Source organism: Channa argus, chromosome 13, assembly GCF_033026475.1.
Source record: "Channa argus isolate prfri chromosome 13, Channa argus male v1.0, whole genome shotgun sequence".
Lineage (NCBI taxonomy): Eukaryota > Metazoa > Chordata > Actinopteri > Anabantiformes > Channidae > Channa > Channa argus.
Window position 1 is genome coordinate 22412093 of NC_090209.1, and position 25794 is coordinate 22437886.

The following is a 25794-nucleotide window of genomic DNA, read 5'->3' on the forward strand; positions in this document are numbered from 1 at the left end:
AATTGAGCAGTGAATATAACAACACAATAATAATAATTATTATTATTATTATTAGAAGAATTAACACCTTAATAATCAAAAGTTAGAATCGCTTAACAAATACAAACGTCACAGCGCTTTTTATCCTAAAACCGGCACTAACGCGTTCCGCTGTACTAGTCTGCGGGTCGTCTGGCCCGGTTTAATATGGCGGCGGCGTCGACGTACTTTCTAGCGGGCAGTGCAGCCTTTATATGTCTGTGGGTGCATTTAGCTGATCGTGTGAGCTGCTGTAGTGCATGAGAAGAACAGCGACAGAGACTCGGACATGCAGGTGCAATTTATTAGGCTTTCAAGAGTTTGTACAGTTGCAGACAAATATATATTATAATTGTCACAATAAACACATTCTCAATTCTTACAATCACTTCTACATGTACACATCTATACCCCCCCCCAATAAACCTTAGACTTTCTCTGTGGACTTATTTACTATACTTGGTTCTTCACATGCAGGTACCACACAATTATACGCCCCAAATTTCCGACCCTGTGACGGCAGCTTGTGAAGTAGCTCCTCCAGCGGCGCTTTTTGCTGCCCCCTACTGTTAGAAAAGGGTAAATGTTTCTCTTTACTTTTTCGCTGTTCCACCATTTGCTTAAATGTTTCCAAAACAGAAAGCGACGCACTTGAAACACTTGTGCTACAGATACATCACACGCTGTCCGTTCAGTGTATGAATACAGCATGTTGTCAGTCAGTCAGTCCTGCAAGCCTCCTCTTCAGCTCGGCATTCTCTCTCTGCAGCATTTTATTCTGAAGAACGATGGAAAAATAGCAATGTTAAACACTATAATATTTACATTTAGAAACAGAGGGAATTCCCTTTTCTTTCAATTCTACCATTACATAATGAAGAATAAGTAGAGCTGACCTTATGTCGAAGTGCCTCCACGATCAGGTCTCGTCCTCCTCTGATGCTCTCCTCCTTTTTCGATGCACGGAAGGCATCTCCGATCACTGACACCAGCACATGAGACTAAAAAAAAAAAAATTGAAATTCGTATCGTTTAGGATTTGAAAGGATGGAGATGCCATGTAACTAGTGGTTTCTTTGTCTAATTAGGGGGGAAAACTCTAAATCACCAAATGGCCGCATTTGCTTGCACATCCAGTGGGATTACTCACAAACGTCTTGCTCTGGAACAGGTAACAGTGGTACGTGTCTGCTGCAGGGTGTCTGGCCACAAACCCAAAGACTTTCGACGAGGATGGCAGGACAGCACAGAAGGAGACGGTGGACAGAGGGCACGTGTACAACAAAAACTGGGCGAAGGACAGATCATTAGTGGTTGTAGAAGCATCACTTGGAAGACAGAAACTCGGATGTGTAATTAAACTGCACGCATGCTTTTTGCTACGAACCTTGGTTTTGTCTTCTAAAATGTCTATGCCACTCAAAGTCACGAAGAGGTGGACTTTGCTCTTCTTAGCTGCCTTCTCTGAGGAGTATTTATCTGGTGACTAGAGAGGGGACAGAGCAAGGGATGCGCTAAAAAAAACCACATCTCTTATACTGAACATTTTTTCCAGCCTATTTTATAGAATATTGTGTTGTTGTTGTTTTCTTGTCGGGGATGGGTATTAACAGTCCTCACTTTAACAAGGTTAGAATTTCTCAGGGTTTTAAGTTGAAACAGTGATGATTCTACTTTGTGTTTATTATTGAGGTCACAGGCTTTATTTGAAATGAATGAAACATTAAAACCACCTCTTAATATAATGCACCCCGGTACGACCTCCACCACCCAGTAAGCCCTCGAAAATTAACACAAAGTAGTATTAGGACCTTTCTGACAAACTGAGAAAGCAGAATTCATGGCAGAGCTGCTGGACTGGATTGCGTTAGACTGATTGGGGGGGGAATTGTAATTCCTGGTGTAATTCCTGACCTTAATGTTCTGGGCTGCTTCCTCCAGGATCTGTAGTCCATCATGGCGAACTACCTCAACTCTGCCAAGAAACTAGAGTTTGGAGAAAGACACACGAGTGAAGCCAAAGTGAACTGAGTAGAAAAGTGTAAAGACCAGTAACATCAACGCTGTACAACTGTGTGTTAGCAAATGTGATTTACATCACTGCAAGAACCGTCTGTGGAGAGAAAAATTAAATGCTCACTAAGTATTTTACCTTTTACCTTAATTTTCCAGCTTTAAAAAAATAAATGATAATTACATAGAAAGGCTCTAATTACCTTTACTTGAAAGGAAATCTCATTCTCGTCTTCTGAAAAGTCGCTCATCTCGACACTAGACCTGCCAACGCACTTCTCATTGTATTTTACAATGGATGGGTGTAAAGTCTATTGAAGTTAATTATTAACCAATGTCTCTTCCTTATTGTGCTTTATCAGACATCACAGCTCCCTAGATGTTTCATGGACACATTCTTATGATGTATCAATATACAATGTTTTCATTGTTTTTTTTGGGGGGGGTAATTGCAATTTTGATCATTGTAATGGGTAAAGCCGTTACATCTTGAGAAAAGCCTTCAGAAACAAGATCGTTAAACCAGTTTTGATGATGGGATTTTACTGCGTGTTTATTTATGGGATATCTCCCACTGATGGCTTCACTGGAGACCACGTCAGTTCTTTGAATAATGTGCTAATTTAATCATGCAGCAGTTCTAAACCACACTCACTGAAAAAAACTCCCACACAATCAATAATCTCCATATCAACTGTATTTATGTATTTATTAGTTTACAATGGGTGCCACTTCATTGGTGCTCAATCACATTATAGATAGAGATCTTGATATTAGCAAGTGCATACAATGTCAGTGTCTGCAACAAAAGCTAAGATCAACAATGATGCCAAGCAACAGCAGTTGAGAATGATGATTGTGGTCAGGGACAAAATTAAAGGAAGCCTAAAACAGTCATTCTCACAACATGAATCTGAACATTTCACAACTTTAAAAAGGTGTTTCTGAGCTCAAAGAGATGCAGTTTTTGGCCTTAGCAACTGTACTCAGTTGTAAATCATACCAAAACAAACCACATATTCCCATAACAACAGAGCCCCAAAACAGCTGAAACCATGTGCTTGTACACACCAGTCACCGAATCTACTAACTGCTCTGGAAATGGCAGCGGACACGCGGCTCCACATGCTCCGGTTCTCAGACACCTCGAGTGGTTGTATCGGTTTGCTTTAGGCTCATGTGTGAACAGATGCAGATGTGTGAACGCGACAGACAGACAGACAGGTGGTCAGTGGATGCTGAAGAGGACCATGAAAGGGCGAGAGCACAGAGCACACTCTGTTTTTTTCCAGTGGGCTTTATATGACAGAACAGCTTAGAGGAGATTCATTCTGATAGAGACAGATGAGATGAAGCCAAACGACCACTATAAGGTTTGGGTAAATACATGAGATGGTTCCATTTTCCATCCATTTAAATTTGCGAGACATGAAGCTCTTTTCCATCAGTTTCAATCAGCGAGGTGGATTCCGTCATCATGTACTAGAGTCTATGAGTCGTTGACAGACATGTTCTCCATGACGTTAGGCAGGTTCTGGTCTCCCGCTCCCTGTTTTTTCTTCTTCCCTCCATCTTGCTGTTTCTTGGCTTTCTTAAACATCTCCTGATCAATAGGAGCAGGCTTGACGAACTTAATGATCTCATTCAAACCTGAAGAGCAGACAGTGGGTTAAAAATAAATACGTTTAGAGCTGTAAAGCACAACATTAAGTTTGGAAAAAGAAACCTTTAACATTTAACACTTGGTGGTAAACCTACATTTGTGGGTTAAATAGGGGCAGAGGAAACCCCGCAGCCTGTCACATCCCTTAACATTTCGTACTGATCATTACTGAGTTTAAGGATAACATTTTTAAAAAGAAGATACAACTTTAACATAGTTTATTTCTGTGTGGGAACTGAATGTATTTTACACGGTAAAATATAGAAGAACTCACTGGTGCCCTCTTGTGGACAAACTATATAACAACATTTTCCTCAATCATAAATTGACATTTCTGTTCTGCAGGGTCTTTTTATTTCATATCCATATGTATACACACTCCCATAACAATTTAGTGGTACGTAAAATAACTTGATCCCAAAATCTTTCACTTGGCCTCTGTAATATATTTGAGCGAGCACAGCCTACATCAGATGTGAAACCAAAGCTTACCAGGTGGCATGAACTCCCTGAGTTTCTCTGGAATAACGATACCTTCTTCAGTTTGGTAATTCTCCAGGATGGCACACATCACACGTGTGGTGGCGCACATGGTGGCGTTTAACATGTGCACAAACTCGGCCTACGTAAAATACGGAGAGACAAAGTATGTACATAGAGTATACAAATTTAGTGGGGCTAAATTAATTTCAGCCCCGCTTGAAGCACCTTCATAAAGATGCACAGCTGTGTTGGAACCGAGCGCTCACCTTGTCCATCATCTTTTTGGTCTGTCCGTATCGTATGCGCAGGCGTCTGGCCTGGTAGTCCGTGCAGTTTGAGCAGGAGACCAGTTCCCTGAAAGCACCTGAGCCGGGGAACCAGGCCTCCAGATCAAGCTTTTTACTGGCTGCATGATTCAATGCACCTGTGATTTGACAGTGGCAAGGAATAAACAAGTCAGGTTCAGATAGCTATGTGATCAAGCCCAGGAGCCGAATCATCCCGTCTGGTCTCAATTAACTTTAAATTTCTCCCTCGAGAGATTTCTATAAAACATTAAAGAAAGTACACCGCAGGTTTTATTGTAAAGTAGATTTATAAATAGAGAGTTACAACTAGTGATTTTTACTATTTCCTTATCCAGAGATGATGTTCTCAACAAACTGACTAATGGCTTCAGCTACAACTTCATAGTGATCTGAGTGTGTGTGTCGGACCTACCAGAGACAATGTTGACGATGCGATAAGGAATTCCTAGTGATTGGTAGAACTCTTCTGCTGTCCCGATCATCTCATCAAACATCTCCCAGGATTTGCCGTCGTGTGGGGAGGCATAGACAAACTGCTCAATCTACAACGGGGAGGGGGGGGAGAGAGGGTTTCCAGCATCTGCACATCTAAAAAAATAAATATACCAAAAGCAATAGATGAGAGAAAACATTGCTTCTGACCTTCTCAAACTGATGCACCCTGAAGATTCCACGGGTATCCCGACCGTGGGAGCCCACTTCCTGTCTGAAGCAGGTGGAGAAGCCTGCGTAGCGGATGGGCAGGTCCTCAGGTTTGAGCCACTCTTCTCTGAGGAAGGCCGCGATGGGCTGCTCAGAGGTGGCGATCAGGTACTTCTCATCTATGGAGTTGTCCTCTGACTTTTCACTGCTCTTACCGATGACCTGAAGCAAACGCACAGAGAAACGGAGTAAAAGGATAATTAGACACAAATCTATTTCTGGGTTTATACAATCTAGGAGGTTCTGTGAGGGGGATTGTAAAACATGAAAAGGGAAATAGAAAAACATGTTGGATTGTGTAAAACCTATGCTGTGCATACAATTTGTTCTATAGTAGGTTCTACCTACTTGAGTGTTAAATATATTCTACTGCTTCCAATCTCCTAAATTATTCTTTCATCATAACTAGAAAATGAAATTTGGGATTAATTCTAAACTACATTTATAGCCAAGCATTTTTAAATTAACCAACATCTAACTGCTGCTATGTTGGGTTATGCAAATAAAGCCTCAAATAAGCTTTAATATTCCATAATTAAAAGCCAGTTGGTTGCCTGACAATCACTTTAGGTGCAGGAGATCATCATTGTTCGTATTTACAATAATTTAATAGCACTTCTTAAACTTATTAGCAATAGATCAAGGAGCTGTTACATTTAGCTTTTAATAGTCACTGATACCATCGGTCCTTCTGCTCTAAAAGTGGCTACGTCATAGGCAGAGTTGAAAGTGACCTGGATATGCTGAAGAATCTTGGAACAGTAAGTCTCTGCCCTGTCACTCAAACCCATAACCTACAAAAAATGGGTTTTCAATGCAGTGAAAGAAAAAGTGAAAGCGTTCATCATCAAAATTCTCCTTGTACCTTGTAAAGTTCTTCATCGAACTGGCTTAGCTGGGCGACCTCCTGCATGACCTCTTTCCTCATGAAGAAGGGCGTGTAGAGCATCGTGTAATTCTTGGTGTACAGTAGCCTCAAGGCATAATTAATAAGAGCCTGTTCCAAGAACACGAGCGGTCCCTGAAGACAATAAAGGACAGGAAAACAATGAAACAGCGGGTCTCTTGATTAACAAGTCAGAGAGAAGACAAAGATGACAATGTTCCCTGTTTGTCTGTGCTGGGCATATGTGAACTCACCTTCAAAAAGTAACCTCGGCTCCCAGCCACAACAGCTCCCCTCTCGCCATCAAAACCATCAATCATGACCACCAGATCAACATGGGAGTACTTCTTCTGGACAGCGCAGTCTCCCCAGGTGCGCTCCACTTTGTTATCTGCATCCTGTCGTGCCGCAAGATAATTAGTTAGTATACAATTAAAAAGGCACAACAACTAGGAACAACTAGTCAGACAACCAAACTCAAAAGAAGCGTGTATGTATGCTTCCGTCAGACTAGCTCTAGGAATTGTCAAGACATTTGTGAGTCATTGACTAAGCTATTTAATTATTGTCATGTCAATCTGTGACAATCTGTGGGACATGACAATTGATTTACAACTTTAACATTGTCTTTCTAAATCCAACTAGTGTAATTAACAAACCTATTAAATCCGATCCGCCTGTATGAAACCACCAACCTCATCATTGCTGATAGGTACAGAGGGGTGCAGAAGGTTGCCAATCTCCCTCAGGTACTCAAAGCGCTCCGCCTCCAGCTTCATCCTTTCGCTGTCGGTTTTCTGAATTGCCTCGTCGACCAATAAACGCACCTTCTTGATCTGGGTTACTGTCAGTGGCTGACACAGAAAAATAAAAGAATACAAAGAAGTAAGGCAGAGCTTATAGAGATGTATTTCTCAAGGTTTAGCTATGTTTCCATACAGTTGGGGATAAACACTGCGAGCACAAGCAGCCATACCGATAATGTTTCAGCTGTTAGTGACTCCAGGTTCTGTGCTTCTTCGGGTAAAGACTCATCATCCCCAACTGGTTCCTTCCTCTACAATCAGAACATAGAACTGTGCTAAAGCAGACAAACAAATTGCTGGAAAACTTTTTTTTAAAACGTCAAAGAAAATACAGGCCAGCAAAAAAAGTGGCTTCCTTACTTTCATTTTCTCTCCTATGCTCTTGCTGCAGAGGTTCTTTGCCTTGTTGAGATTGTCTGCAGTGAAGCGGCCTGTTAGGGGGGAAAACAAATATCACGGAGTCAGTCAGTCAGTCAGTGCATCATGGGACCGTGTCAAACCTTATGGGGCTGTAGGTCAGGAAACCTGGTGACAGGTGCCGCTGTTGCAAAATTCACCCGAACACAGGTGAAAACGGTGGTATAAATGTAAACCATCATTGACACTGAAATCGGGGCAAAGAGGTACTTAGATAGAATCATACTGGATTAGAATGATACGGTCTGTGGCTACACTGCAGGGCGAGGCTCGCTTGTTGGCCGGGATTGCATCAGCTCGCTCGTTATCCGGCATCGCTCTCCTACCAGTATTTAAGGAACATCGAAAGCCTTCCTATTATACCCGACAAGACAATTATGGGAGGCCGTTGTTAATCAGTGCCTGCTGTCTACTAGTTAGAAGCCTGATATTAAAAAAACTCGTGTTGTGGCACCTACGTGGAAGATGAACATATGGTCCATTTGGATTTGTTGAGTGTTGCTAGCTTCGAACATCATACTAAACTCCAGGCAAACCTGGCCCTCAGTTGTCGACTTGAAAGTATATTTTTTTTACAAACTGTCATAATGACAAGCATTTAATAAATACGGTACGAGTATAATGCCGCAAAGTGCACGTTATTTGGCGTTTCAGTGATGTGATTCCGGGCCACCTCAGTGCCACACTTGTCAAACGTTTCCCACTGCCCAAACATCATCATTCATCATAAAATTATATTCTTAAAAGCTATTTTGTGTGTTTCAATGCGCCGAATGGATGTCTATAGCCTAAAGGTGACGTGTGTATTTTAAGGTTTCACATGGAATGGACCAGTTGGCTGTATTCGCACGACAACACTTAAAATGGAGAGAATTTAAATGCAATGTAGATTTAGCTCGCACGCGCTATGCTAACATAAGCGTCACATGCCCCCGCGCTAACGTTAGCTGCTTGCCGCGACCGAACCAACGGAACTGATAAACAAGCTTACATTTTCTCCACTCTGTATCGGCGGCGACCAGTTTATCGACGAGGGTTACATCCTTAAATCTCTTCCGTTGAGTCTCACGGACGATTTCTGGATCGCCGCCTTTGTCGGTCCGAAACAGGTCCAAGTCGAGCACCATCTTTCCACGCTGTCTTTCCGCAGAGAAACTGAATGAGCGTTCACCGAAAACTGGCTCAAGTGGGTTGCCAGATTTGATCATTCAAGTAATGAAACCGTGATCATAGTTCCGTGTGTTAGCCTCATTTGTTTATCATTTTATTACATATAATTACAATATGTCAAATCATAGTACTTTGAATATTCATTTAATCTAAGTGTCATTTCAATCAGATCAATATACCCAAGCAATGTTACAAATGAAATGTTCGGGGATCGTGTTTCAGTCTGGCAACCTACGGTATCTGCAACGTCCTAATTTTAAATCCACAAATCCAATGTGATTTCTTCAATTCCAATTTGTTTCATTTTGGAATGAAACACTTTACCATTTTAAATAATTTAGCAATGTAAAATAAGGAAGCCAATGAAACAATATTTGCATTTTTAAAGATTACTGTTCTCTATTACTGCAGGATATTACTGCCACCCTGAAAACAATCTTACTGTCTAGTTATATCGTTATGATAAGATACTTTTCTCATTGCTACATGATACCTTTACATTATAGAGACATGCTTTTCACGTTATTCTGACATAGCAGTTTATAGTTATTGTGAGATATCAATTTATTCTGTAGTTATCATATCAACATGTAGGCCAGCTTGTGCCAATCAAAATACACTCTCACTTAATATCATCATTTATTGAACAGGCAATAATAGACTTTTGGTCTATAAACTACTAAATGACGATCTGGAGCCGATATCAGATGACACCCTTGACTAAATTCCGGGCATTGAGGGTGTGTGATGTTTTAGTAAATTATGTTTGTATTGTTAACCATGACTGTCAATAGCCAGGAGTGCAGTGTTGTTACAGCTCCACTGATGTTAAGCCGACAACACATGTACGACTTAGTTTTGTGCGTGTGTGCTCACAAGTGATGCCCTCATAATGACAGGTGTCTCGGAAGAATTGGCCATTGACAATTGACGGATGTGTACTGCTTAGAGGTGTGTGTGACTATGGCCTGTTTGCCTTGGCCCTGTGACAGATAAGTCCAGTGTGATGAGAAAATATCTCTTTACGAAAAAAAGACCGTTGTACACTATTCTTTTCTATTTCCTTCTATTCTGTTGTTTCATACATACTTTGCAGACATTAGTACTGTTCATTGTGTACAATAAGGTAATGTACAATAAAGATACGAAAAACTCTTAACTCGTAGATTAAGTCACCGGAAGCAACCACAGATAAATATAATGAATAAATTGTATTTAATGAGACTTAAAAAAAACTTGTTTTAATATACACTTAGAAAAGGTAGAAAAGAATTATATATTCATATATAACACAAGATGTGTAATCATATATCAGCATAAATAAAACCCATATTAAACTGTTCTTATGCATATGAGATGTGGAACATGAATAAATAAACTGTAAACATGTGTGTTTGCATTGTTTGCTAAGTGCTTTAAGGTGAACATAGTCAGAGAAGAACGTCAAAAACGTGTATTAGTACAGCGTAATAGTATATAATAGCTTATTGACGTGTGCTCTCGAATGTTTCATTTGATACGAACTTAATAAAGATATTGCAAAAAACAAAAGATAGAAAAATGTTGGCTAAATACATTTGGGCCATAACTGAACTATTCACACAAAACAGAGCTTTTTTATTTTTAACAAATCCTTCTTAACATGTTAAGACGAGGTCAAACTGAATGTATGCTGCAACTGGACCTCAGCTGAGGCACATGTGATTAGATGGATGCAACCAAGTGTCTGGCCACAGCTTGCGGATCCTCAATAAGTAACAGCGTATGGCTGTTGACAGATGAGGTTAGACAGGAATCTCCGTGGACTATGATGTCTGCAGATGACATTGTGATTTGTAGTGAGAGCAGGGAGCAGGTGGAGGAAAATCTAGAGAGGTGGAGGTCTGCTCTGGAAAACAGAGGAATGAAGCTTAGCCGCAGTAAAACAGACATGTGTGTCAATGAGAGGGACCCTGGTGGAATGGTGAGGTTACAGGGAGCAGAGGTGAAGAAGGTGCAGGACTTTAAGTACTTGGGGTCAACGGTTCAGAGCAACGGAGAGTGTGGAAAAGAGGTGAAGAGGCGAGTGCAGGCAGGTTGGAACGGGTGGAGAAAAGTCTGAGGTGTGTTGTGTGATAAAAGAGTATCGGCAAGAATGAAACGAAAGGTTTTCAAGACGGTGGTGAGACCAGCGATGTTGTTCGGCTTAGAGACAGTGGCACTGAAGAAAAGACAGGAGGCAGAGCTGGAGGTAGCACAGCTTAAGATGTTGAGGTTCTCTTTGGGAGTGACGAGGATGGACAGGGTCAGGAATGAGGACATCAGAGGGACAGCTCATGTTAGATGTTTCGGAGATAAAGTCAGAGAGGACAGATTGAGGTGCTTTGGACATGTTCAGAGGAGGAACTGTGACTATATCTGTAGAAGGATGCTGAGGTTGGAGCTGCCAGGCAGGAGGTCTAGAGGAAGACCAAAGGGGAGATTTATGGATGTAGTGAGGGAGGACATGAAGTTAGTTGGTGTGAGTGAAGAGGATGCAGAGTATAGAGTTAGATGGAGGCACATGATTCGCTGCTGCGACCCCTGAAAGCGAACAGCCGAAAGGAAAAGAAGAAGTATGGCTGTTTTAACGTTTTAACCCTCCACAGAGCGAAGCATTTTGGCCCTCATCTCCAGCCCGGCTTCGTAGATTGCATTCTGCAGGGCTGCTCCAGCTGGTACCTTTGTAAAGCCTTCCTCTGAGATGTGTTTTATCTTCAGGTAACCCCCTGGCCTGTGCAGAGCCACTCCATGGAGGTGGGAGAACAGCAGCGGTAAGTCACTCGTCAGCATGTAGGGAGATACCAGCCTCAGCTCAGTGGGAATGTCTGCTTCCTCAGAGTAGTCAAAGATAGCCGCCATATATTTGGACAAATCTAGACCCCTGGCTTTGGCCTGGCCCACTTCCTCTACAATAAGTCGGACGGCTGCATCAGAGCAGAAGATATTGTTCCCAAAGTCCAGCTCCATTGATACCTCCACACCTTCTTCATTAGCATCTGGCTCTGGAGGCTCAGGCCTGTGGTTGAGACCCCGAGAACAGATTACTAAAACAAAGTCGCTCTCTCTGATCTGTCGGCAGTGCCAGGTCATCCGACCCTCCTCAGCAATACCCAGAGAGTCCCACAGGTCCAGGCACACCTGGGAAATAAGTGAACAGTTTTAACCGGAACAAGCAAGAAGGCAAAAACAAATAAAGAAATTGATGAAGTCTGAACATGAAGATGTTGCAGAAGTAGCTACTATTATGGCCACTACCTGAGTGGCCATGTGCTGCTGAATGAAGGCTCCTAACTGCATGACGGCTTTGACGTGAGCGGGGCCATCATGGCTGCTGTAGCAAATCAGGAGACGAGGAGTCGTCAGCTTGTTTCCGTGCAGGGGCACCACTTCCTCGTGGGTATCATTCTCCTGATGCTGCTTGATAATATCTGAATGAACGACAAGAACAAGATGTGATTGTATTTCATGCAGAGAAGTGCTTGAAAAGGGATTTAATACGATATTTTTGGTTTATCTCGGCACCTGGTTTTAAGTCACATCTCCTCATCTGAGGTGTGGGCCTCGTCTTTGTGATAGCAGCCAGGAAGACCATGAGTAAGATTAACCCAGCCAGGCACAGTGGAAGCATCATAGCCAAGGAGGCAGTGACACAGGGCTGTGAGGCATCTTTTGAGGAGGAGGCACAAGATTACATGGCAAATCGGTGACAGACCTCAGAGGAATATTTTAGGATTCTGGGAATTCTGCTTATTCGGTGTAGCTCTGAGAAGTGCATATAAACCGTCTAATCTGTGTGTTCATTTTAGAGACACAACAGTGGAAGGAGAGGGAAACCACCCGTCCACCTCTTTCTGACGCTGTGGTGTGATGTGGTGAGACATCCTGATAGCGTGCACCTACCTTTGGGAAAGGGCCTGACGTAAACACTGAATAATTTCCTCACTGCATCCACTTCATTAGCTGCAATCTGTGACACAAAAAATGCTCAGTGTGAAAGGTTATTCCTGACCATCCAAACTGAACCTTTGACCACGTAAAGGTAAACCTGCGGTAATTTCACTTTGGCAGCACAAAACCTGCAAACACAAGACTAACACATTATCTATTGCAGGCAGTGGCATTTGCATTTATTTGTAATAAGGTTTGTTCCATCTGATGTGCAACATTTACTGGGATCTTGGCTTTGCTTTGGCTTCCAAAATCTGGCATTTTACATGTGAAATTCACCACCTACAGTTGCTAACTATGATTGAGCACAATTTGCTGCTGTGCACAATGGTTACTGTGAATCATTGTAGTCTGAGTGGAACCGCAGTAGCAGTTTATTTATGTATTTTTGGCAGTCGCTCACCACCAGTGGCATCTTTGACGTTACACATCCGAAGCATTTTGAAAGTGAAATATTGATTAATCATCTTTAAACTCAAAAGTCTTGCTCATCTTTTTCTGGCACTTGCAGTAACACGTCCTATAATTGTCCAAATATACAATTAAACATACAATTAAATCTAGTAGTTTATAATATAGTACAGTATAAATTCTGTAAGGCAATTTAAAAGGTGTCATAATACACTTTTATTTTACCTCACATGTGTAGTTGGTTCCTTCACGAAGGTCATTTATCTGATAGCTGTGGTATGTCTTGTTTTGGCTGGAGGTCTAAGGAAATTGGAGTGTTTAATACAGTTAACAGGTTCAATTGATTACATTTTTAAGTCATATGAATAACAGATATATGCACTGAAATGAAAATACTGAAAACAAAGTTGAAACCACTCACAGGTCTTATGTCTGTGTAATTCATCTTGCTGTCTCCGTAACACTGTGAGAAGTAGCTCTTGATGCCCAGGTTCGGAGGGGCCAGGTTGAAAGTCACAGTGACGTTGGTCCCTTCCTGCTTGACTGTTACATGTTTCGGGTACCAGTCTGCAAACACACCGCAAATTACTGACGGTTGCAAAGCCGCCCATAAGATGGCAGTGTTGCACCAGAGTTGCACGTTTTCTCACACCTTTTTTACATTGCTCAAGTCCGTTCTTCTCTGAACATGCTGCAAAAGCATAATATGCATATCACTACAAATTCACAACTGTTTTGATCACACTGAAAATACATTCACAGCGTAAACTGTGACATAGTTAAAGTTCTGTTACAGCGTGTGGAGAAGATCTTGCTCTGGTAGAAGTTCTCCCACCGCTCGGGCACTGGCAGAGCCATGACGGTGACGGCATACTGGCACCCAAGGCAGAGGCCAGGGAAAGGATCTGACTTGTACACCTGCAAAATACAGAGCCAATCATGACCTTGGCTTTCTTGATAAACACACATGATAAACCCGTTTGGGCACATGAGCAAGTGATGGTTAACGAGAACAGCTTTCTCAAAAATATTAGATGCCCTATCTTTAGCTTTTTTCCAACTCCTTTTAAGATGTTGTATATGAAAACAACTCAAAAAATACATTTACACTTTTTTGCCTGTTTAAATGTTTTTTGCTTTTATCAGTAATTTAATAATTTCCTCCCCTCTTACAATTGTATGTATGTCCTATTTCCTTAAAAACAACACAGAAATGTATGGTACAAAGCAGTATATTATTATAACAATATAAAAATATTATTATATATAAATGTATAAACATATCCTGCCTGACTGAATCATATGTCTGTAAAGTGGTAACAGTGTGATGAAATAATACTTAATACTCTTTATACAATATACATTTTCCCCCCGGTGCTTTATGGTGAAGTGAAATTAAGCAAACCAATTTGAATTAACAACGACTTGGGTATTTCTCTGTCTTTATTACCTCATCATGTTCATATGTGTTTTTATTACTTTTTCATTTAAGTTTTGTTGGACGCTAGGTTTGTTAGGTTTCCATTTACTTTCTGTTTTTCAAAGAACTTTAGTTTATTTAAGTCTATAAACAGATTTGAGTTTTTACTGTGGTTTTGAATAATGTGAATAGATGAAGATAAACCGCCTTCATTGTTTTCCAGGCCTGGGCCTGCTAGTTTTACCTCTACCAGGCATTTTTGTTTCATGCTGGGAAATTTCTTTCGATTTTAATTTGCACTGATAAAACAAAAACAAGACGACTCTTATATGTCAAAGTAAAACAGTTTCTATGAATTATAATCTAAGTTAATCAATTAAATATACAAAATAAACACTCCTACCCTTTGAGCATGAGAGGCTGTGAGGGAAAGGTTACTCTGGAAGAGAAAGAGCTGACAGGCCACACTAGACCCTCCCAGAGCCTGGAGGGACACCTGGAACCCTCGCAGGAAGGCAATTCCTGCAGCAAACACAGTGAAATCAGTGTCATGGAATCCGAGACAATCCATCATCCAAGCTGTCTACACTGTATACAGGAGTGTCTTCATTCCATTCATTCAACACTTTATCTCCTTGGAGAAATTAGTCTTAGGCTGAGAGACAACACACTCAGTACTGGAGATACCCTCGTACTCGTATACTCCAGTGTCATCTACAAATCCTGCAAAAATCCAAAACGTTAGTTCCCAAACTCTATCCACATACCATAGTAACTGGGCTTCCAGGAAACAACAATGGTGTCATATGTGGGGTTCGGCTCATGTACAAGCTCAACTTTCACATCCTTTGGCGCTTGGACGTAGTGCTGGCAGATTTCAGGGTCTTCTTTTCCAAGCAACTCAAAACACGGCCAAGGAATACAACCTGAGACGAAGAAAGAACAAAGACTGTAAACTGTCACAGAAATTTTGAGTTCATGGTACAACACATCAATGGCAACAGGTAACAATTACCTAATGGATAAATCACAGTCCAGCTTTGGACTGGACAGTTGTTATTATTATTATTACAGTTCGTGGGGCTCAATCTCATGATGAAATCGCGTGAAAAGGGGACCACGACCATTCACTCATCACGATGACATTTATCCCCCTGGGACAATTGACGTCTGTTCATAATTCCTTGTAATCCATCCTTGTCACCGTGTGACTGACTGACAGGACAACTCTGCCTTTCCTGGAGCCTTCAACACAGGCTTGGCTAAAAATGATGCACACGTTTCTCCGTTTGGGGCTAAATGTTGATCGTTGAATCGACAGAACATTGGATCTGTTGCCATTAGCAACACTAAAGGTTGAGTCTGGCACATATTTAACAAGGGAATGGAATTTTTTTATTTCATGCTGATAAAAATAACAAGACATGAGATCTGCAGTTTTGCCATTTGTTTTGTATGATCTTAGTGATGACAGCTGGTTTTACTCGTAATTGAATAACAACCAGAAATCTGTTCATCCATTGCTATTGCTGCAAAGCATAGCTTCATATTAAGGACATGCAAACTAGACACCCGAACAACCCTTCACTGTTTAAAGTGTTTTAAGGGCTCTTGTCCACGTCATTGTTCGACATTTGCAGGTTGGCTGCGATTTCTGTGCAGCCTGTTCCAATCAGACTTACTTCCAAATGCTTTGATGGAGTTCAAACCCAGATCCTTCTTGACATCATCTCTGTTTACCCTGCAGTATTCACAGCCAGGTCCTCCCTGCAGTGAAGAAAGAAACAACAAATTCACATGCACGGCACCGTTTTTCATCATTTCCATAAATCTCTCAATGCTAGCATTCTGAACCAACCAGCATTCATTGCACTGGTTCATTTTTTGTCTGTGGTCAATTTTTACTGTATGCTTGCTTTGATTTATTGTACTTCAGTGGTTTTTGTATTTCGTGTTAGTCTTATATCTTCCCTTCAGTTGCCTAAAGGCACTTGTTGAAAAATCTTTTATGCATTAATCAATCCAAAATAAATAAAAAAAACAAACACAGTAAAAGAAACTGGAACCCATGTGAAATCCACTATAATGAGCCGAACATAAACCGAAACGAATCTGATTTCCAAACATCTGCATGTACTTACATCTATTGCTTAGATCCTTTATCAGCTCTGACAGGCTGTAAGGGTAAATCATAAACAACAGAAAAACAGAACGGCTCTGTTTCTGACCACGTAATGCTAAATGTAAAATGTGGATTCAGTTTCAGGGCATAACTGGTGAACTGAATTGATTATTTCTGTGCATAAGCAACATATTGTCAACTTGCCCGGCAAGCTAGACCAACAATTTAAGAAAGCAAGTGAAGAACTGCCTCGGACTGGTAAAGGCAGGCGTCCACAGACCACAGGGTCAGTGGTTCGATCCCCAGGGTCGGCTATATGTCGAAGCGTCTCTGGCCAAGACACTGAACCCCCAACGGCCCTTTCCCATAAATACTGTACTAAATCAACATGCAGACAATGATCCACTGTGGCCACCCTGAACTCACAGGATGAGCCGAAAGGAGAAAAAAAAAAAAAAAGCGAAGAACTACCTCAGGTATGTGTGTGGCTGCTAACACAATGGCAGTTAAACTGCCAAGTTAGGTAACCACAATCAAGTCTTGGCAACCTAAATATTTTCATGCACGCAAGCTAAATGAACATAAAAAAGCAAAGGACATTGCATGTGACGTGGGACTACACCCATCAGCCACATTATTACCCGTATCATAAGCAACACAGTCCCACCCATCAATTCATTATCAGTAACTCCCCACAGAGACCGGATTTGAAGCACTTTGGGGTGACAGGTGTTTTTTTTTTTTTTTTTATAAAAATCATATTTTCATAATGAAAACCAGGTGGTATTAATATTGTGGCTTATCAGTGAATGTTAACACTTTACACAAGGTACCCATTGTAAAGTAAAATCTTCCTGTTTGATGCTGAATTTGAAATAGTAAAAATGACCAAAAAAAAAAACAAAACAAAAAAAAACATAAACGTGTATAATATGTGACAATAGAATTACTGTATAGAATATAACGTCAGTGCGACAAATAGGATTTCCGGCCTTGAAAAAGACCAGTTGTGTTTGGTCACAGCAATTAATAATGCGACTTTGGTCTGCGGTGTGTTTCATATTTCAGCATTGCCTCCCCCCCCCTCCAACCTGACCCCATGACCCACAAGATTAAAACCACCAGATGTGGTCACACATTGCACGAAAGCACCACAAAGAATAGAGCCAGTAATACCACATTTTAACTTAATGTTCGTAAAGTTTTAATGGTTTAGTACGTAAAAAGCTTCTAAATTACAAAGTAGACAATGAAATGAGCAAGTCTCTGTAAATACAACGTAGGTGCCTATACACCGGGGTTTCGGGAGAAGCCCTGAGTTGTAAATCCTGTTTACCTGTCTGATACATTCCAGACTGCAGTTCTGAGGCGTGATGGCAGTCGCTGGGACGTTATCCTGAGCCCGGAGCGGCCGACCGAGTGCCAGGAGCTGGTAGAAAACAAGTGCTGCCCTCCACATGCTGCTTCAACCAACATGACAGTGTTCAACTGCAACCACCACACCTTAGAGTCATGGAAACACACGCAGTATTCCTTACAGCACCGAATGGCTGTCAGAAGCCACCAATCTTTGTGTAAGTGAGATCCGATGTCCAATTGTCTTCTATGGTTCGCACTCAGACGTTGATGAGGGGAGTGGTGCCTTTAGGCTATGGGTGGAAGTGGAGCCAGTTAGGTCACTGTACATACTGTAGAAGCAAGGAGGCACATGTCAGGTTTCACTTACAAATGCAATTTGCTTTCAGCTGGAGGCGGAGAAACCGAGGTCGATATTCAAAATAAACACACAGGAATAGTGGCAAGTGGTAAAAAACAACAACTGTCGGAGGAAAATGATTCAGACATTTTGTCTTAAATTACAGCCTGGTTCATTTTATTCAGCACAGACACTACATGTTTATGAGCTATATACATATGAGTGTGGAGTTGCTTTCACAGGAAACGTTATACTGACAATTCAAATACATTTGAAAGTAGTACTTTAAATACCAAATAAATCAAATGCTGACAAAGCACTGATTAAGACAGAAATTAACATAACGTTTGCATCAAGGATTCCACGGTCTGAACATGACGACAGGTTCACCGGATCTGAAAAGGAAACACAATATAAAGTTACTTCACAAGATGATGCCCATGAAATATTTTCAGTAACATGAAACAACTTTTTCGATGCAGCGATGTACATTTTTAATGTCTTCTAAAAAAAAAATGATCCGTTGTACTACAGTAAATGATTGCAGCTGGATGGAGATGCGGTATGTTAATATAACGACCATGAAGAAGCAGTTGGCACGCTGAGGATGATTCTGTCCGCAGTAACAAAGCCTCACGCACAGAGTTGTTCATCCAGTTTGCCCAAGGGAACCGTTGCAGTTCATACTTCAAATCTTTAGTCACATTTTGCTTTGGAACACGAAGAAGCAATTAAGTGGTAAATACGTTCCAACCCGTGACAGCCTCGGAATTATTTCCAGTATCAAGATAAAACATATTATCCACCTATTATTTCTTTGTGATGGAACGGAACGGAAGCCATGAGCCTCATTCAGGACCCACTCATTAAAATATAATTGTCTTTATGTGGATTATTTGTTTTTTGTTTTTTTTTTAGGAGAAAGTGCAACACACATATCTTCACTCACTTTCTCTCAGGCATTAACAAAACTCAAAACTAGACCAGACATGTCATAGCAGCTATGCTCAGATACGGTGCCTCGTTCTGCAGAGCATATGCTGCTTAAAGCTGACTACATTTGGAGCTTGAATATCATACGGACATTAATTAGAATATATATTGTATCAAAGACAAATGTAAAACTAATATTCTGACATCACAGTCCCCTTTGTTTATGGATGGTAGGTTTCAGATCGGCAAAGATAGCTGCTTTGATTTTTGTTAAAAACCACCTGCCTTCTCATTATAATGGGAGCGTTGCTTTCCCTGTTTACCCAAATAGTTATTCACCTTTTATTTTGAAATTCCATTATTTGTTGTCCCACCTCTTTGTTGCATTTACTTTCACGCCAAAGATGTTCAAATCCAATAAACTCAGAACTGATGGTGGCTGTTATGGGAGTGGTCACTCATACTACAGCTGTATTTGCTGGTCATACATTAGCGTGAAAACTGCAGAGAGCGAGAGCTGCTCCTTTGGAACGATCCGCTCAACGTTCAATAAAAGCTGAATGATCTCAAAGGGAAAGTAGGTAAACTACTTAAACACTTAGGGAAAAGGTTTCTCACTGTGTATTTGTCCCATTTCTTCTCAGGATCGTACGGCTCCCAGCGACTTGCAGGGAAGATGTGCTTGTTCTTCTCATACCAGCTCCTCAGGACCACTTTACCAGCATGAGACTTTAGACAGAAAGGCAGAACTTTGTTAAATGCGAGACAGCTCTCGCAATTATTTGAATACTGGAAACTTGATATAATTTTGTAAACTTTATGTTTAAACTAATTCCCTCTATTGTTCTACCACTAAGGCTGTAAAAGGGAAAACACCTCACCTCATCTTTCTCCACGGTGGCGTCGTTTACCAATCGAATATCATCGTGAACATCAAAGCTGAAGAGAGGACCTGTGTGTATGTGTGTGTGTGTGTGTGTGAGAGAGTGTGAATGAGTGAGTGAGTGAGTGAGTGAGAGAGAGAGAGAGAATGAAAGAACATGAATCCCCACTACATGTTTGGTGAAAAATAAACTAAATCAACATTATTTACATAAATGGTCTTTTGTAGTTCACTTACCAGATTTGCCTCTGGCTTTGGTCACAATGAAGTCATAAAAACTGTGGTGCTAGACAAAAAGAGAAACGCACCATTTAAACTAATGAGAGCTGGCACTATGGCACACGGTGGCCCAGGGACGTACAAAATAAAAAAGTTTAATTTAAAATAGAAATTTGTATAAAAAGTATTACTGCATCATAATAACATTGTTACAAACAGAAAACGTCTGGTGGAGTGTGAACAGCTGTAGTTTCCGTCTATAAGTCGCCAACTTACATGTGGGATAATCAGATCCTCTTTGATGTACATCAACTGCTCCACTCCAGCCGACCTGGACAGAAAAGAAATCAAGTCAAATTAAATATAAAGTTAAATGCTGCATCATAACTTCCTGGTAGAAAACACACAATATTCGCCAGTTTTAAGCTTCTATTTGTGGGATCTGAACATGTATGGGAACCACTAATAGGCAAAATTTAAATTATCGTTGCTTAAAAATGGGGCGGCAGAGAGGGTGTGTGTGTGTGTGTGTGTCTGGCAGAGTGACCGAGAGAGAGAAAAAGCTATTAAAAACTGAGATTTTAGTTAAGAATATTTCATTACGCAGAGTGTTCTCATAATAGAGGATTTTCAAGCGTTAATATGAATTTTACATTTGTCTCTTCTCTGTAGAGCTGATGCATTTGGTGACGTACTCATCAGCTTCAGTTCGCCAGCTGCAACTACACCGTGACTGATTTTGTAACCTGGCTGCAGTAATTGGCTTCGGTTCAGCCACAGAGTAAGGTTGGGGGCTGATGTTAACAGGTTGTAAAGCCTGGCTCACAGTCAGTGAGTTCATTTTAAAATGTTTTAAGACTACATTCAGGGCAGGGCTCTGTGCAGAACAGCGTAGTTCTTCCAGAACTAAAAAAGCTCTTTTTTTTTTTACAGCTTCATGCACCAGTTGCTTTGTAGATTAAACATAGTGTTTCCCACACACAAAATATTTCGGCGAAGATCCAAAGTATATTTACTGCTGACCTAGTATATATGTCCACCTGTATTTATTTAACTTGGAAGTATTTCCCCTCGCTCTACCACACCTTTATTAACATCTGAAAATGTCAAACAGCAGCTCCGTTTACATGTGGGTAAAGTTAATTACATGTTTAAATTGATGACGCGACAAATGAAAAGTGTCTAAGCGTCTCTGTAGTAGAGTGGCCGACCAATTAATCAGGCCAATCTTTCATATTTTTGATTAATTGTCAGATGTCTGTGCTCACGATGTCCTTTTTGTTTTTTTTAAGTTTGGACGACTTAACCCAGATGCATGTCATTTTTATTTAATTTTAATTTAAGGCAACTATTCAATCTATGTTGTAGAAAAAAATTAATTTACACTTGTTTCTATTACTCGAGTTTATTAGAGACACCAGTTTAATCCAGCAGTCCTACAATAAATCCTTACTTTATCGTGGTGATAACATTTGGTTTGAAACGGTTTTAGAATAGTAAAGTGGTAGAATAAATAACAGAAACTTGTGTTAGTAGAATGCAGCACGTCTCAACAGCTTCAAAATCTGCAGCCTTAAAATTGATCTCAGGTTAAAGAAAAAAATCTAAATGAAGTGAGGATTTATTTCAGTGGATTACTTTCACCTACGTTTACCCAACTGAGTGTGTGTATGATTCTAATCTGGTTCTGAAATAATTTTGTTTGCTCAATGCTAATACTTGCCATGATATAGATACTTCCAAGCCTCATCATGTTTTTTATTTAATTTAGGCATATTTGTCTCTAGATTGTGATTATTATTTTTGCGATGCAAAAAAACAAAGAGTGGGGAAAAATAAATAAAAAAACTACATATCTGCCCTCCTGCCCTCGGTCACACACAAACCCATATTGGTCGGTCGCTACTTTCTAGTCCCCAAACCCCTCAAAACAGAGTGAGACCTCCTCTTTCAGGATCTCCCATTTGAAATGTTCATATCAAATTGGAGCTCTGGGTCAGGACAGTCAGTACCCCACATGAAGCAAGTAGCATTTTACCAGCATTTTTATTTACTGCCATAATGACGGCTACCTAAAGGGCTGTTCGGCACGTGGCTGAGCATAAAGAGGAAACAGAACTGTATCAAAGGCAGAGCTGGGTCTCAAGGTAGCACTAGATTAGGTTGCAGACTGTGGCTTTACATATAAATGTGCCCTCTGTGTCTTTGGTTCTCTGTGAGCTCTCATATTAGGCAATGACTCGCAGATAGCTGCAACAGCTGCCGGGGTCTGAGCTAGTGTTACCACAATAGGCTTGTTTGTAAAGCTGGCTTACAAACTCAGCTAGCTAGTTTAAGGCCTCACCTGAGTTCACTGAAGTCCTTCCTGAGGACTTCCAGGGCCCTCTGAAGAAAGTTCTGAATGGTGTTACCCTTCTTCATCTGCAGGAGAAACAAACACACAGACATGGACATACACATGACATTAGTATCAACTGTTTAACGTTAGTGCAGTGACGAGCGACTTTTTCTGGTGTTATTCGAGACTTTTGGAGACTCTGACATGAAACCTTGTATTATTCTTAAGCTTCTCAATTAGCAGCAGGTGCTCCGTAGGCCCCTCCCACATCCCAAGGCACTCACGTGCACAAAGGGAATAAAATCAAAATGAATGCATAAAGACACACCAAATAAAAAAAAAAAAAAATATATATATATATATATATATATATATATATATATATATATATATATATATATATATATATATATATATATTTATTTATTTATTTATTTATTTATTGAGCTGTGGACACTGACATGTTGCAATGATTCAGGAAAAAAGTTTATCAGTTTGTTTGGGTTGAAATAAGTTATGAGAATAAATGTTACAAAATGTGAGTAGCTCTCTGCAATTTTCATTTTGTAAAACTAGCTCTTATAGAAAAAAAAAAAGGTTGGAGACCCCTGTCCCAGAGTATGCATGAAAATACACCCATCACCTTGCATTACCTTGACTGTCTTACGGTGTCCAGAGCCATCCCAGTAGCTGAATGTAATCTCAATCTCCTCACCTGAAGGCAAAGATACACATCATTATTAAAGTGAGAGAAAAAAATAAAGTGAAAACCTGAAGAATTCTCTGAATGTAGAACTTTTTGATCTTAATGTCTAATTGTGATTACAGTAAAAGCATTTAAATGTTTGGGCACATTGATGTAACTCTTGACACTCACTCTTAATCTTTTCCTGTTTAAGCTCCCACTCCTGCCTGAGTTCTTCTCGGAGACGATTCTCCTCTTCCTGAAGCGGACAACAATCAGTGCAGTAAAAATGTATAAAAGCGCAGCTGGCACAGAGACAATTGCAAAAGTATATCTGGTTATCCTGTCATACTTTGTGTGTTACTCTGCAGCCCGCCAAGTAAAACAGACCTTCACATTCTATCTGTCTTTACAGTTTGATTTACAGTGAGATGATAAAAAGCACAAATCCAAAAATTGTCAATAAGCAGCAGGAAACAAGTATCACTCAAGCTTTCAGCACGTATTATTCACACTGACCGTACCTCTCTGTCTCGGTCAGGAAGGAAACTTGTGTCCACGTCTGGATTTTTCCCCAGTTTCTTCTTCTTAACTGGAGCATCTAACAGAGACAAAGTCACTCAATTACTAAAGAAACGTACAAATAACATGCTTATTCCATTCAAACAACAAAGTGTATAAGTGATAAGCTATGTTTAAAGAGGATGTTGTGTGTGTGTGTCTTCCCTGGCTGCCTGAGAATTTCAAAAACGTCCTTGGTGCTAGTCATTCTGCTTGGCTTACAGTCTATGCCAAGTTATTCTAACCAGATGCTGGCTGCATCTTAAGCATAGACACACAAGTGTCAACCTTTTCATCTATACTATTAAAATAAAAAATAAAAAATAAAAAAAGAGCCTCGAGCCTTAAATTAATCGACACACCAATCACAAACTATACTGCGTATAATTTAGGAATTGGTCCAGAGCCATCATATCAATAACAGATCTAATGAAAAACAACACAGGAGGTGCAGTATAGAGATGAAACTGAATATTGCGTTTCCCGTTCATTTCGCGCTGCAATATCTGAAAAACGATACACACAATCCAGCTCTTCGTCTTCTTCAATTTCCTCCTCCTCTTCTTCCTCTTCATCCTCGGGATTAAACGATAAACTGGCTATTTTCCTCTTCTGTTCCTCCTTTCTCTTCTTCTCTTTCTGCTTCTCAAGTTTGCTGTAAAAAGAAAAACAAATAATAATAAGCCACCCAAAATATGTTTTGCAGTCATGGTCATTGCAGAAATAGTACTCACAGCTGGAGCTCCTTAGACTGCTCCTTCTTGGCCAGTTGTTTCTCTCTCTCCTTCACCAATGCCTCCTGTTTGGCCTTCATGTCATTCAGCGTCACCAGCCCTGATCAAAACATCAGAGATGTCAAAATGCTCAAAGATTCACATTGATACATGTATTGGCTATGTTACCAAAATCTGTTAATTGAAATTAAATTCACAAGCCAGTGCACAGTGATTGGAATAATACAGATCACAGACATGATCTGTATTATTCACCTAAAAGAGTTTGTGGACAAGATTAATCATGAGGTGATCTTTTGGCTGCAGGTCTTTGAAGTGAAAATTCTTCACTTTGTCTGACACAGCCATGGCAAACATTAAACTATCTGGGACACATTCAGAGCTAGTCAAGGCATTTCTTCATAACTAATTCATACAGGTCGTAGTTTCGCATCCGTGTCCAACCGAAACAATACTTACCAACTGTGCTGGATTTCAGCTCTGCCTCCACAGCATCATAGTGAGCGGAGAATTTCTTATCAATGTTGGACTTGACCATGTTGTCCTGTGAGAAAAACAGTCACACACCACAGAAGACGTTTTAAGATTATTTTGCCTTTTCTCTTAAGCAAGTGTATGCAACAGGATCCACATAGGAGACATCCAACTTTAGGCCATCTGCTTTATTCTTAGGGAAATGTTAAGTTCAATTATATAACGACTGCAAAAGTCGCCCTGACTCCGCTGGAAACGTTAGCCTGCTCCAGGGCATCATATGCTGCTTGGCGGAGTTTTCTTAAAAACATTTCACATGATTTTGTATTTACTGAATGTATTTATTTGCTTCCGTAAAGTTGATCTTTATAAACCAGTTTTGACCCTTATTAGCCTACATTATAATGGCTAATAAATATAATTGGGGGTCTGAATAAGTTCCCACTTATGCAACTGCTAAAACTTTTAAGTTCGGGTCCAAAGTTACACACCTCTGCAATCTTCTGCTTCAGCTGTTCGAGCTGTTCTCTCTCTTTTTCTCGTTTCTTCATCAGTTGCATGGCTCTTCCGGCCTCACTGGCCGCTCCTTTGTACTGAGCCATGTTGTTTTTGCTTTTTTAACGCTCGCTCGTGAGAAATGTGAGGACGCGAGCGACCGAAAAAGAGGTGAAATACTAAAAACAAATCGCCGATTTTTCCAGAAACGTGAAGGCAGACCCGCTACCACAGCATCACAACAACAAAAATGGCGAGGAACAAGTGCATGATGGGTAATATGCGTACTGTACGTACGGTGCCTTTAAGTGCCATCGGAAACCTCGGAGTTGCAAGGTATTTGAATCGTAACTGCGGAATCATTACATTCCTGCGTAAACCCGAAAGA

The 25794-nt window shown here is 40.5% G+C and overlaps 4 protein-coding genes across 4 annotated transcripts; all 4 read right to left on the minus strand.

Moving 5' to 3' along the window:
- Positions 1-301: 301 nt before the first annotated feature.
- On the minus strand, positions 302-2347 carry LOC137139030 (PTB domain-containing engulfment adapter protein 1-like). Its single transcript, XM_067525687.1, has 6 exons — positions 2235-2347; positions 1933-2004; positions 1406-1504; positions 1169-1306; positions 915-1019; positions 302-796 (listed from the first exon to the last, which is right to left on the minus strand). Exons 1-6 carry the CDS (start codon positions 2280-2282, stop codon positions 734-736), a joined length of 525 nt encoding a protein of 174 aa, XP_067381788.1. The 5' UTR covers positions 2283-2347; the 3' UTR covers positions 302-733.
- A 366-nt stretch (positions 2348-2713) lies between these two features.
- sars1 (seryl-tRNA synthetase 1) lies at positions 2714-8465 on the minus strand. Its single transcript, XM_067525683.1, has 11 exons — positions 8288-8465; positions 7240-7310; positions 7050-7130; positions 6769-6927; positions 6328-6471; positions 6053-6208; positions 5128-5349; positions 4898-5027; positions 4444-4601; positions 4187-4316; positions 2714-3681 (listed from the first exon to the last, which is right to left on the minus strand). Exons 1-11 carry the CDS (start codon positions 8421-8423, stop codon positions 3521-3523), a joined length of 1548 nt encoding a protein of 515 aa, XP_067381784.1. The 5' UTR covers positions 8424-8465; the 3' UTR covers positions 2714-3520.
- Positions 8466-9664: 1199 nt separating this feature from the next.
- Positions 9665-18045, minus strand: si:ch211-207e14.4 (interleukin-17 receptor D). Its single transcript, XM_067525682.1, has 12 exons — positions 17725-18045; positions 15949-16033; positions 15034-15192; positions 14670-14788; positions 13641-13764; positions 13499-13537; positions 13268-13413; positions 13072-13146; positions 12388-12454; positions 12010-12153; positions 11743-11915; positions 9665-11625 (listed from the first exon to the last, which is right to left on the minus strand). Exons 1-12 carry the CDS (start codon positions 17845-17847, stop codon positions 11080-11082), a joined length of 1800 nt encoding a protein of 599 aa, XP_067381783.1. The 5' UTR covers positions 17848-18045; the 3' UTR covers positions 9665-11079.
- Positions 18046-18231: 186 nt separating this feature from the next.
- On the minus strand, positions 18232-25656 carry fam50a (family with sequence similarity 50 member A). The gene is made up of 13 exons (XM_067525684.1): positions 25403-25656; positions 24897-24981; positions 24438-24537; positions 24228-24358; positions 23667-23743; positions 23335-23401; positions 23111-23172; positions 22464-22540; positions 20396-20450; positions 20138-20186; positions 19899-19969; positions 19636-19746; positions 18232-18479 (listed from the first exon to the last, which is right to left on the minus strand). The coding sequence occupies exons 1-13, from the start codon at positions 25511-25513 to the stop codon at positions 18471-18473; spliced, it is 1005 nt and encodes a 334-aa protein (XP_067381785.1). The 5' UTR covers positions 25514-25656; the 3' UTR covers positions 18232-18470.
- Positions 25657-25794: the final 138 nt, after the last annotated feature.